This window comes from Grammomys surdaster, unplaced genomic scaffold (genome assembly GCF_004785775.1).
Source record: "Grammomys surdaster isolate TR1022 unplaced genomic scaffold, NIH_TR_1.0 693, whole genome shotgun sequence".
Lineage (NCBI taxonomy): Eukaryota > Metazoa > Chordata > Mammalia > Rodentia > Muridae > Grammomys > Grammomys surdaster.
In genome coordinates, this window is record NW_021605112.1 from 550,560 (window position 1) to 564,366 (window position 13,807).

Consider the following 13,807-nt stretch of genomic DNA (forward strand, 5'->3'; position numbering starts at 1 on the left):
TGTGTAGTGGCTTTAGCAATGGGATCTTACTCTGGTGTTCTGGCAGGCAATTGAGAACAACATCAACTGTGTGTGTGTGTGTGTGTGTGTGTGTGTGTGTGTGTGTATGTGTGTGTATGTATGCATGTGTATGGGGGTTGGGGGTGATGGTAGTGGTGTCTTGGATTCCACCCTGACCAACAACTTTACAAAAGCGTTTATTGACTGACACTGGCTTTTTGTTAGCCTATAGCATCTGGGTGTGTTCATTATCCACTGATAGGGGAATAAGTGTATTAACAGTATATATATATGGTATACATGTATTTAAAGTAAACATATAAAATAGTGTTTCTCTATGGGTTTTTCAACATCTTTAGTGTTCTTTATTATTTTACCCTTTGTCATTTTCTGTTACTTTCTTATATGTCCACACCAAATAGAATTCCAGTGTATATACACACACAGACACAGACACACAGACAGACAGACAGACAGACACACACACACACACACACACACACACACACATATGTATGTAGCTGTACCACATTTTCATTATCAATCCATCAGTTGACAGTTATGTAGGCTAGTTCCACTTTCCTTGTATTGTGGGTAAAGCAGCATAGATGCTGAAAACAGATTCACAAATACTAAGGATTATGCGGTGTCCTGTGAGGACCATCAGACAGCCTTGTGAGATGTGAGTCACCAGTTTGTCTTTGGATCCCTGTGAGCCCAGCTTTGTTTTTAGTCATTCATCTAATTGATGTTGAACTGACACTTTTTTCTCTTTGATTTTAAACAGGAAATAAAAGGATACACAGATCATTTCTTTTTCAGTTTCCCTATATCCATTTGGTAGTGGAAATGGAAAAAACAAACTAATGTTCTTCCAATGATAATATTAGAGAGACATTGCTCAGACTCTTTTACTTTCTAGTTAACAATAACGGTTTTTGAGTGCTGGTGGTTTCATTCATTTGACACAATGTACTTTGCAATATTATTTAATGTTATAGGAAAAACAAGATGTAATTTCTAGTGTACCAGTTCATTTCAATAAAAAAACAACACACCTGCTCGTTTATGCTTTTTATTGGCATACATTCATTGTATATATAGGTGAATGTCATAAAAGTATTTGTATAAAAGTATGTCATAAATGTATGTTGAAGATATTCCTTTCTTCCTTTTCTTCCCACTCCACTGTGATAATCTCCTTCATCCTTTAAGACTTATTTCAGTTTCATGTCCAATATACACATATAATTTTATATATCTATATAAAACATATTCGCAACAGGAGAAAGCACGATAATTTTATTTATCAGTAAGTTTTTTCAAGAGTTTCACAAGCTCTTCCTATGTATTGTTGGATCACATGTGATCATATCTACAGGATTTTGTCCTTCATTTTACATATATAGAATCTAAAAACCAAAAGAATTAAATAAACCTGATGGCCAGATTTTAAAAATGCGATTTTAAGGGGCTTGAGGGGTGGCTCAGCAGTTTCTGACTGCTCTTTCAGAAGTCATGCATTCAGTTCTCAGCAACCACGTGGTGACTCACAGACATCTGTAATGGAATCTAACTCCATCTTCTGGTGTGTCTGAAAACAGTAACCATGGTCTCAAATGCATAAAATAAATCTTTAAAAAGTGTAATTTTAAATGTATTTATTTTTCCTTTTTATGTGCATGAGTGTTGGTCCTGCACATATGTGTGCACATGCACTTGTGTAACTGGTACTCAGGGAGACAAAATCTCACATAATTTGAGTTACAGATGCGTGTAAGCTGCTGTGTGGGTGCTAAGACTGAACCTGTGTCATCTGCAAGAGCAGTCAGCACTTGTAACCTCTGAGTCATCTCTCTGGCCCAATGAAGCTGGCTTTGAATATAGGTCTGGCCACACGGCCGCAAACTGTCAAACATAATCTTGTCTTGCAAGACTTTTAACTGTTAATAATGACTTTCCACACAAACTGAGATGGTTACCCTATTTGCTGACATCATATAACTAAGATTTTACTGGTTGTGTTAATCCTTTCTTGAAATTTTTTTGAGTCATGGGAGGGTTAGTGGAACAAGCTCTTCTGGGAATTAGTGGGAATCCAGAGGTCTGAGAATCTGTTCAGCTCTGATGTTGGTTTACAGAATAAACTGTTTCTCAGGCTCAGTTCTAGAAAATAAAGACCTGAACTTATGGATCACTCCAGGACAACGCCAGCTTTGACTCTCAACTTCACGGATATCTTTAAGTGGGTGAAATGACAGAGCACAGGGGAGCACATTTACTCAAGAGTTTTCACACTTCCCATTGCCTGAGCCATTTTCTCGACTGTTCATACTAGGCTCAGGGGACTCTTAAGGGGCAGCGTCATAGATCCCAGAGCAGGAATGGGTATAGACTAGCACAGTATGAAGAGCAGACCTGCATTCTGAGGATTTAGAGCACTTGGTGTTTCTTCTCTGGGTAAGTTCATTGGCTACGCTTTTCTCACAGCTACTAAATCCACCCTGAAGAAGTAAATGGAGACCTCAGCCCTCTTCTCACGGAGATCCTCAGAAACCTTTTTCCTAATTCTGGTATTCTGAGGTGACTAGGGCACAAAGATTTCAGGAAAACTTGTCAATTCAGCATCTAGTTCTGAGGAGTTGCAATCCCACTGTGCTGGCCTGGTTCTCCACTTACAGGTCTTGGCATAAAGCCTTAGAGAGGCATCTGCTTTGTTTGTTTGTTTGTTTGTTTGTTTGTTTTTTGACTGGCATGGATAGTTTTATTTAGGATCAATGCTTCAGTGTTATTAACCCTAATATTCTTATCAGGTAGTAGACAAGAACTATACAAGAGAGCTTTTGGTAGGGAAACTGGTTGAAAGTAGGAAAGCAGTTTGGAGATCAAGCCATGTATTCTTATGTTGTAAGAAGCTGGTTTCATTGCTACTTTCCTATTTGCCATTCCTTCAGCATGTGACTTGCATTGGAGACCTAATATTCATGTTAAGTACTTCATTCTGTATTTTCATGTTCTTTAAATGTGAAAATAGTTTATTAGAAAGTTAAATTCACAGTTGGTGCTTGTGAAAGTATATGAGTTCAGATTAATTTACCATCTCAAGGATTTTACAGTTAAAATTTAGGTGTTAGTATATTGTTATATAAAGTAGTTTATCAATTTAATAACATCTTGTAAAGTTTAAAACTAGAACTAGTAATATCGGAGTCCTAGTTCAAGGATTTGTATACCAATTTGCCTACCTAGGCACTAAGGAGAAAATAAAAATGGAGATGGGGGGCAGCTTAGCTGGCAAAGGCAGCCGCCGCCAAACTTGATAGCCTAATCTTGGTTCCTGGGACTCACATGGTGGATGGAGAGAAACAACTTCTACAAACTGTCTTATAATTTTCACACGCACCACGGTACATAGTCTTTCACTAAAGAGAAGTGCAAATATGATGTAATCTAAAAATGAAAGGAATTGCAGACAATGATTGTAGCTCATAGTTTACTAAGGGAGAAAGATACTAAGCAAAGAACCATATGTCTGTCACTGTGTTTACCTGTGGTAAAAACAGTAAGGCAAGAGCTAAACTCTGGAAGTATGTTAGCGGTGTGTCAGTAGATGAATAGATAAAGTAAATGCAGCAAATGTATGTGTGTATGTATGTATGTATGTATGTATATATGTGTATATGTATGTTTGTATACACACATATCCGTGTATGCAAGCATGAATTTTATTTTTCTATAAGGAACAATGAATTATATAATCTGCAAGAAAATATATGTATAAAAGACAATCATGTTAAATGGAATAGCCAGACTGAGAGGGAAAAATATTACATTACTTCTTATTAGTGGATTCCTATGTTCTTCTTACAGACTTTCAGATGCAATGGCTATGCATGTGGCCTGACAGCATTTTTAACCCCTCAAATTAATGTAGCATACAGTTCATTTTGAGAATATTTGACCCAAGGAAACACATGAACATACAGGAAGTAAAATCAAGAGCAACTAGGAATGTCAGAGGCTGAGGTTCTTGAACTCTGCTGAATAAGCAATAGGCTCAAACAACAAAGAGGAGGTGAGATACTGGGATAATATTTGAGTTCAGGCAAAAGAAGAGAGACAGCTTGGAATCTAGTTAATTGGTGCCATAACCTGCATAGAAGAGAATAAATCAGCCCTAATGTATTAAGAACTGACTTCATTGAGCACTTACCTCATGATTGTGTCTAAAGTCAGAGAGGAAGAAAGGCCAGATTATATAGATATAAGCTCCTGTAAATAAGGTGGCACAAGAATAAAGGACAATGTTCAAAAAGGGGTCAAGGGATGTCTATGGGGGACAGGAAAGGGAAAGGGCTTATCCAGTTCTTTCTAGATTATTCCATGTCATTTGGTATAAGAATCCAAGCATCATTTCCCTCCTATCTTGAGACTCTTCCTGGCCCCACTCTTTACTTTCTCCATGGCCCCTTCTCATTTCACTCTGGTGTACCTCCCTCACAGCTACTCAGCAACCCTGATGAGGAACTTCCACGCCAACACCTCAAGCACCTCAAGCTTCATACTGACGGGCTTCCCAGAGATGGAGAGTCTGGAGCACTGGCTTACTGCCCTTCTGCTGCTGCTGTATGTTATCTCCATTGTAGGCAATGTCCTGATTCTCTTCATTATAAAGGAGGAACAGAGTTTGCACCAGCCAATGTACTACTTCCTGTCTCTTCTATCTGTCAATGACTTGGGAGTGTCTGTTTCTACATTGCCTACAGTGCTTGCTTCTATGTGTTTTCATATCCCTGAGACTGCCTTCGATGCCTGTCTGGCCCAGATGTTCTTCATACACTTTTTTTCCTGGACAGAGTCTGGTATTCTTCTGGCCATGAGTTTTGACCGGTACGTAGCGATCTGTAACCCTTTGCATTATTCCTCAGTGCTTACTGATGCCCGTGTGGCTCATATGGGTATGTCTATCATCATCCGCAGCTTCTGCATGGTCTTCCCACTTCCTTTCCTACTGAAGAGGCTACCCTTCTGTAAAGCCAATGTTCTGACCCATTCCTACTGCTTACACCCAGACCTGATACGCTTACCCTGCGGCGATACCACGCTCAACAGCATGTATGGGCTGTTCATTGTCATCTCTGCTTTCGGTGTAGATTCAGTGCTCATCCTCCTCTCCTATGTGCTCATTCTGCGCTCTGTGCTGGCCATTGCCTCCAGGGAAGAAAGACTTAAGACACTCAACACATGTGTGTCACATATCTCTGCTGTGCTCATCTTCTATGTGCCCATGATTAGTGTGTCAATGGTCCACAGATTTGTAAAGCATGCCCCAGAGTATGTGCACAAGTTCACATCCCTTGTCTATCTCTTCGTGCCTCCAATGCTCAATCCTATTATCTATTCCATCAAGACCAAGGAGATTCGTAGGAGGCTACACAAGATGTTATTGGGTACCAAGTTCTGATCAATGATATGTTTTTGTAGCTTAGAAATTTTTGTTATTGCTGATGTTTTAGTGTATTGAGACAGTTTGTGAAGCCTTTTTTAAATTTTTTATCCCCTTACCCCAAAAAGAAGCTGTGAAGCCTTTAAATAGATATATAATACATATATAATATATATAATATAATATATATAATATAATATAATATATATTATATATAATATATTTCTATAATATATATAATATGATCATACAATTGGGAGTATGTGTTGAATGTAAGATACAGCCTAGATACAATCTGCAACTCAAAACATCATGTAATTAATTAGGTCATAGTTTGCTGGAAATTAATTCCCTCCAACCAAACTAAAAAGGCTCTTTAACTAGATCTTGTTTTTTCCCAATATGCCAGGTGACAGCTATGTTTTCAAGTAATATAAACATCAGTTCACACACACACTGTGTGTGTGTGCGTATGGCCTTGAAGTGAAGAAAAGCACACTAAGCAATAGAAAGAGGGCATTACATGAGATAAAAAAGGTTCAGAAGGTATAGCGGTAAGTGTATAACGAATCAGGTAAAAGAGAGTGCTATAGTTTAGCAACCATTGGAAGCAACACTTGTAGATATAGGCTAGGGCAGAGATGGAATGGAGCATCCCCCAGACCACAGAATACATTGATCTCTGACTCAGAAATACATGCTACATTGAGCTATTTGCAAGGCCACGGAACAATCTAAAAGAAATGCTAGGGGAAGAACTTCTCTCCCAAGAATCTTCTGAGTCATCATGGGTACCAACTGTATTAGTATTTGGAAAGAAAGAAGGTAATAAGACAACTCTACACTCAGTTATGTGCAAAATGCAAAATGCCATGGATAACAAGGAACCCTTGGCTTTCAACTCATACTACAGGAGTTTGTTTTTTCTCTCTCTCCCTCTCCGCCCCTCTCTCTCAAATTAGAAAACATCTTTCTGAGTTCAGTATTTTTTGGGCTTTTAAGAAATTGAAATCCTGCTGTGGGGCAACTGGTACCCATATAGGGATCTCCCTTTCTCTAAGAAGAAGGGGAGGAGGGAATGGGGGTAGGGCATGTTAGTGTGGGACGGGAAGGAAATGAGGGAGGAGGACTGTGATGAGAATGGAAAGTGAATACATAAATTAATTAATGAAAAAAGAACGATAAAAGTTGAAATCTTGGGCTAGTGAGATGGTTCAGGTAGAGGAGCTTGCACACATTCCTGATGACCTGAGTAAGATCCCCAGATCCACCAGAGTTATGCAGGACAGAACAGCTTCTGAGAACTGTCCTCTGACCTTCCCTTGATTGCCATGGCACAGGCCTGCCTGCACTCACATACACATATACACAAAAGCAATAAAAACACTGAAAACGTTGAAGCTCAGTTGTATCTGTATAATTTAGTTACATAATAGAGCAGAAGAATGAATCATATTGATATGGGGTAAGTGCTGTATCTATATTGAGGATGGGAACTGTTTGTTATTTAAACTAATAAATGTATATTTTGCTTTGCTACTGCTTAGTAAGTATGGACCAAATCCATAAGTAATGGATGTATAATTTTTTTCTGAGATAATGTATTTTTTCTTACTAGCAAAGTAAGTATTTTACATAGGGTATTAACTTCTAAATAAATTGAGAACCCATTGATAATATGTTTATTGACTGAGAAGATTCATTATTTTGAAAAAATCTGTTTGATAATAAATAAAATAGCATTGTCAAATTTGTACCTGTTTTATTTCCAACAACTTTCCTTTATAGTAGGCAACAGTTATTCATGTGGTTTGTAAAAATGTTCTTATAGACATTTAAATTTTAAATGCTGGGTTGCATTTCTTTTTCTTCTTTTTTTATTTTAAACATTTTTTTATTTATTTCATGCATTTGACTGCACTGCTGCTGCCTTCAGAGCCACCCTGTGGTTGCTGGAAATTAAACTCAGGACCTCTGGAAGAGCAGTCAGTGCTCTTAACCGCTGAGCCATCTCTCCAGTCCAAGTTGTATTTCTTAAGCATAATCACAAATCTCCCTTCTTGCTCAATAATTGTATAAAATGTTTCCAATGTACTACCTGTCACCCTCTTATATAAAGGCTTTTTATATGTCTGCTTAACAGGAATTTGAGTTTTAGAATTATTTTACTTTTCTCATTTTCAAATCCTGGCTTTGTGCTGTGTGCAGTACACTGAAAGGTATCTGATCATCTGATAAGCCACAGCTTGATCGATATTTATGGCACAACTCATTTCAGTTAACAATAACAATAGGAAATGGATGTCAAGTCCATAAAGAAATGGAGATGTAGTTCAGTATCAGTGTTCTAGCCCAGCATTCAGCTGGTCCTGGCTTCAATTGCCAGCACCCAGGAATCTTGTTTTCCCAGCTTGTATTTGCCTTTACTACATGGTCTTGTAGTATTTAGCCTTTGTTATGCCTTCAAATAATTTATATGGACATTTACTTTACCAGTGACACCATTCCATTGCACTACACTTAATCACAATGAAAGACAAACACCACATGCTCTATGTGACCTTGATATAGACCTCTAATTACTATAAATTGTAAAGGAGAGGGTGAATAAAAGGCATATATAGAAGCTTTGAGATTGTACTTCACATTGAAGAGTTTTGGAGGTCTAAATGAATTTCAGTGCAGGAGCAAATCTTAAGTACATGTAATTATACATGCATAGACGAAGTCAATAAATAAAATATTCATTTAGTGAATAACTATTTCCTATGTTTTGTCACCTGTATTTGATGAACTAACCTTCTGTTTAAATGGAAGGAATATATCTGTTATTTACTAAATTTGAAGAAGATACATAAGTAGCAACAAATAAATTTCTTCCTAGCTGAGAGTCACAGAGGTCTCTAAGTTCATGGCTCATCACCATAATTTAGAAATATATCCAGTTGGTAATGGAGCAGTGAATTCCCTCCTTCTCTTGTTCTTCCCTCATATATTACATCCTAACCCACAGTCTTTCCCCCTCATTTTCCCAGATCCATCTACCCTCAGAAAAGAGCAGGCCTCTTGCGGTCATCAACCAAACACAGCATAATAATCTACAATAAGCCCAGGCGCATACCATCATATCAAGGCTGGAGGAGACAGCCCTGTAAGAGAAGCCATGTCTCACAAGTAGGCAAAAGTGTCATGGACAGAACTTGTTCCCACTGTTATGATTCCCACAAGCACACCAAGCTACTCAGCCATAACACATTCTCAGAGGACTTAAGTCAGAACCCTACAGGCTCCCTGATCTGTGAGTCCCTTTGAGTCCTAGTCAGTTGACTCTGTGGGTCATGCTTTCGTGGTGCGTGCCTGATCACTCTGGTTCCTCTGATCGTCCCTCATCTTTCCTGAGCTCTAACTAATGTTTGTCTCTGATACTTCAAATCTGCTCCCATCAGTTGCTGGATGAAATCTTTCTGGTCTTTTTGATGACAATTCCGTTAGGCTCCACTCCCAGAACACTCTGCTGACAGGAGAAACTGTAGTTGGTTTTGTGGCTGGCTTGGTGTCCCCATCCCTCCATTTGAGGCCTTGCCTAGTTACAGAAGGTTGTCAGTTCAGGCCTTGTGTCTCCCATTACTAGAAGTCTTTGCTAGCTAGATTTACTCTCTCATAGATTTCATGAAGTTTCCACTGCACTTGTTTCTACCTTGCTTCAAAATACCCTCCTTCCCATTCCAGTCACTTCTTCCTCCACTCCACTTGATGTCTCCTGTTCCCAGCCCCATGCACCCTCAGTGTACCCATTTGCCTGCAAATTTCATGATGGCATCGTTTTAACATCTGAGTAATACTCCATTGTGTAAACCTACCACATTTTCTTTAGCCAAGCAAATCCTCTCTTGATATGGAAATACCCTTGGGGATAGGTAACCTAACTGGGAAGATAAACTCATTGTGCCCTGCTTTGTGTATTTTACAAAGCTATGGTAGGCGAAGACCATTTCCAGGCTAACAGAACTGCTTCTGTGTCCAAGAAGTTGTGGTCTGGGAAGAACTGGTCAGATTTCAAAGAGATTTCCAATCACTTCATTGACTCTGCTTCATGGTACATAAAAAAATTAAGCTTCTGGCCATGCATTGCTGGGGGCATGGGTGCTATCTTCTTCTGAGGACTATTTCAGAAGCATCTCTCCTTCCTTGAATTCCTGTGGAACTCCCAACATTGTGACTGCCAGGTTTCTTATGTTCTTTTTTTTTTTTTTTTACTAGAGAGGAGGTTCAGCTTAGAAAGCTATTACCAAAGTTGAACAGTTTTATTTTACACAAACTATACTCAAAATAGCTTTATGAGACTGATTTCCGCCTAAAAGTATCAAAGGGTTTATTAGTCAAGAAACAAATACCTTAACTGACAAACATGGTTAGGAAAGACTGCCACCCCGGCATCAGATCCACCTCATAAGACTATTTCAGTTTTATGGTAATAACACATCTCTTGGTGACAGAACGTGGCAATCATGTAATTATTGCTGTTCAAAGAAAAAGAAAAAAGAAAAAAAAGGAAACCCATACAAATCAATTCTGACACAATCCTACCAAACACTGGTCAATTTACAATTCAAGGTTATTATACAAAATACCTATAGTTACACAATAGGCTCCTGGCAGCATTTTCCGACAAATGTTCTTTTAATTTATCTTGACATCCTGTAAATGAATAAATTACACCATTTAAAGAATTACTGTAAGTTTTTCCTTCTCTTGGATCAGAGAAAAAACTAAAGAGTGACCAAGAAAGACTGGGGGAAGCGTGCACAGGTACCTAGAGAGGTGGGGCCTGAGGGCTGACAATCACTAACTTCACACAGTATGACACTCTTCCACCCATTTCACAAGGATTTAAGTAAAATATTTTGTACTATAGTTAAACCCTTTAACACTTTCACTGTCATCAGTTCATCTGCTAGTCAGTGGCGAAAGAAGTCAATGCCAAAGTTCCCGCAGCTGTAGCACGGGGGTAGTGTGCCTGCGAGTTATAAACTAACAAAAAGCGAAGAATTCCTTTCTCTTCAGATCAAGACCAAAAAAAAAAAAATAGCAAAGGAGTATCATATAACAAGTGGCTTGAAGTAGTCTATAAAAAATTAGGGAAAGCTGGGGGTGGTGGCTCATGTTTTCAGTCCCAGCATTTTAGATAGGCAGGGGTAGGAGGATCTCTGAGAGTTCTAGGCCAGCCTGGTTTTTATAGTAAGTTTGAGGCCAGCTAGAGCTACAAAATGAGACTGTCTCAAAATACATAAAATAAAACAAAAAAACTGGGGATGGATATCTATCTATCTATCTATCTATCTATCTATCTATCTATCTATCTGCACACACACACACACATATATACACACACACACTTCATAGTGAGTCAGCAAGGCCTTGTTGTTTAAAAAAAATTTCACTTCCTTACAGAAACAGTTTTTAGTTTTTAATGAACTTGTAAACAAAAAGCTCCCATTTCAAAATAAAAACAAAATCCCAGATGATATAGATGTTTACAGTGATTACATTTATCTAAGCAACACACATACATGTTCAGTTGTAAGACGGTAACAAAATTTCCGTGACAAATATGCTTTTCTTTTAATAGCAAGAACATTATAGAGTTAATGCAGAGTCCTAGAGATAATCTAGTAGTCACTATGTTTTTTTTTCCCTTATGTCTTCACTTTAGATGCTGTTATTTCTAGCACAGGTAAGCAGGCAGTCTTTCAAATGCTCAAACACTGGAATCTTTGGTTGTTACCATTATCAGCTGGCTTGCAAACAAGAAGCCAGCCATTTAAAGAATGTTTTAAGTTAACAACTTGCAAACCCCAGGGATGGAAAACCCTAAGAACACACAATTGTGAACATTTACAACCATCACAACTGTGGCTGAAGACTGTTCATGCTGTTCTTCTGAAATGAGATCTCAAAGCAGTAAAGTTCAAAATAAAAGATTTTAACAAAATAATTGGCATATGCACAATTTCTCCACCAATTCGTGTGCCAACCATTTAGTTAACTTTTCCATTTGAAAAAAAAAATGCAGTAGAAAACCGGACACCATGTTTCACTACCTCAGTTAATAGTCGCAAGTACAGCGGCTACAGTTCAGGATCAGCAGGACTACCCAGAGCCAGTTTATACTGAAATTAAGTTCTTTACACCAAGTAAATGGTTGTCTACAACCACTGGCTAGTGTACATATGAACTAAAATGTCTAGATTTGGGGAGAAACAAATGCTGCCCTAATCATCTGCTCTGCTGCTTCTCTTCCTCAATGCATGCTTAGAAACTTTTCATGTTACTCTTGGTTTCAGTTTGCTTGCCTGTGGGGGTTTGGGCCTGTTGACCCTGCCCACTGGAAGAGGCTGCCTGCTGGGCTGCTTTCTGCTTTAACATCGTCCAATCAAATGTGTAGTCATACTGGTGGTTCAGGGTCCTGAAAAGGATGCGGAATAGCTGCCTCAGACACATGTAATCCATAGCTTCCTCAAAGCGCAGCCCACGACAGTAATTTAAGTACATGGCAAATTCTGCAGGAAACCCCTTACACAAAACTTCAACAGCAGTAGACATCTTCTTTTCACTAATCTTTTCATATTTTTGTTTCTTTGTTGCAGCCTTTAGTCCTTGCCATGGCAGACTGGTTCTATTAAAATACATCAAAACATATCCTAGAGATTCCATGTCATCTCGGCGACTCTGCTCAATACCGAGATGTGCATTGATGCTGGCGTAGCGGGCAGTCCCAGTGGGTTTTTTATCTTCTCTGTATGGTATGTGTTGCCTTGTCCTGTTGTCTCTGTACTTTTTGGCCAAACCAAAATCAATAAGGCATAACTTATTACAGTGACGCCCAATACCCATTAGGAAGTTATCTGGTTTAATGTCTCTGTGTATAAAATTCTTTGTATGCACATATTCAATTCTACTGATCATCTGGTCAGCTAACATAAGTACCTTCTTGAACAGAAATTGAAGAGGTCTTCAAGGCTGGGTCCCAGAAGATCCATGTCTAGCACATTATAGTCTTTTTCTTGCCCATACCACCGTATGTGAGGGATGTCAACCCCCCACCCCCTTGAAGAATCTTATACAGTTTGCCCTCGTACAGCAACTGGGGATGCCTGGCCTTCTGGGATTAAAGTTTCACTGCCACTTCCTCACCATTGGTGATGTTGATCGCTAGATAAATGTCCCGGAAGGAGCCAGATCCGATCTTCCGCACCAGTTTGTATTTCCCACCGACAATAAATTTGGCCTTGGAGCCGCTGCTGCTCGCCATCCTGAGATGCGAAGATGGAGGCGGGGGGGGGGGGGGGGGGGGGCAAGCCCCGGCACCTCTGGAAGAGGATGGGAGCCTTCGGGGCTGTTCCACTCCGGCAGAACTGAAGAGCGCGGCAGGCAACCTAAAACCAAGGCTTTGTTGGAGTTACAGAGCGCAAAGGCGGCTGAGAGAAGCCGGATCGCCCCTGCTCGCTGAGGGCCAGGCCGCAGTTAGTGAAGGGTGTTCGCGGCTGCTGAAGCTCGGCCACTTGGTATTTGGGCGGCCGCCGCTGTTTCGCGTTCGCGGGCTGGGGAAGGGGCGCGGTGAATTAGGGCGGCGGTACCGCTGCCACCAATGCCGCTGGCTCCGGCCCGGAGGGAACCGTTACTCCTCTGATGCCGCTATCTTGTTACTCCAGCTCCAGCCACCACAAAAAATCGGTTTCTTCTGTTCTATATTGGATTTTATTTGTCATAGGTATCTTATGAGTCTTTTTAGCATAATGTTTTAAATTAGACATTTGGAAATTTCACAGAATTCACCCCAATAATGTTCACTTTTCCATCCTCTCAGGCCCACTCCTAACCCTTGTGACCTCCCAGAAAACAAAAGATGAAAAAAAAATCAGTTCTAGTTCGTGTTGTCCATATACTCATTGAAGCATGGTCAAACTCAGTGACAACCCCTTAAAGATAATGAAGTCCTAAACCACAAGGCCAGAGATAAAGACTTCTGTGCTATTGGAATTTTCCTCCTAGCTTCTGTTCTTCTCAGCTCAACCCTTGCCATAGAGGATGAGCCAAATATCCAGGACAAGGCAGGAAAGATGCATGACCTTCCATACTAACACATACTTTCTGTAAACTATGAACGGTTTACAGTTTATCTTAGTTTGGATGCTGTCCAATATTTCATTTTCTAAAATTATACCTAGGTCTAGGGGACTTAAAAAAGAAGTAAAGGAGTTGTCTTTTAAATATTTTTTTCTGGGAATAACCTTGGTATTTTGTTATTTCAATATGAAAAATTGTTTAGTTCAAAGGAAACATTGTAACAAAACAACAATA

At 39.4% G+C, this 13,807-nt stretch overlaps 1 protein-coding gene and 1 pseudogene across 1 annotated transcript; one reads left to right on the top strand and one right to left on the bottom strand.

Moving 5' to 3' along the window:
• Window positions 1–4,519: 4,519 nt before the first annotated feature.
• Window positions 4,520–5,464, top strand: LOC114633529 (olfactory receptor 51I2-like). Its single transcript, XM_028782093.1, has one exon. The coding sequence runs from the start codon at window positions 4,520–4,522 to the stop codon at window positions 5,462–5,464; it is 945 nt and encodes a 314-aa protein (XP_028637926.1).
• Window positions 5,465–11,758: 6,294 nt separating this feature from the next.
• On the bottom strand, window positions 11,759–12,758 carry LOC114633522 (annotated as a pseudogene).
• Between the last annotated feature and the right edge of the window lie 1,049 nt (window positions 12,759–13,807).

Excerpts from the sequence above, each read along its gene's own strand:
- LOC114633529 (XM_028782093.1), top strand. The coding sequence starts at position 4,520 with ATGAGGAACTTCCACGCCAACACCTCAAGCACCTCAAGCTTCATACTG.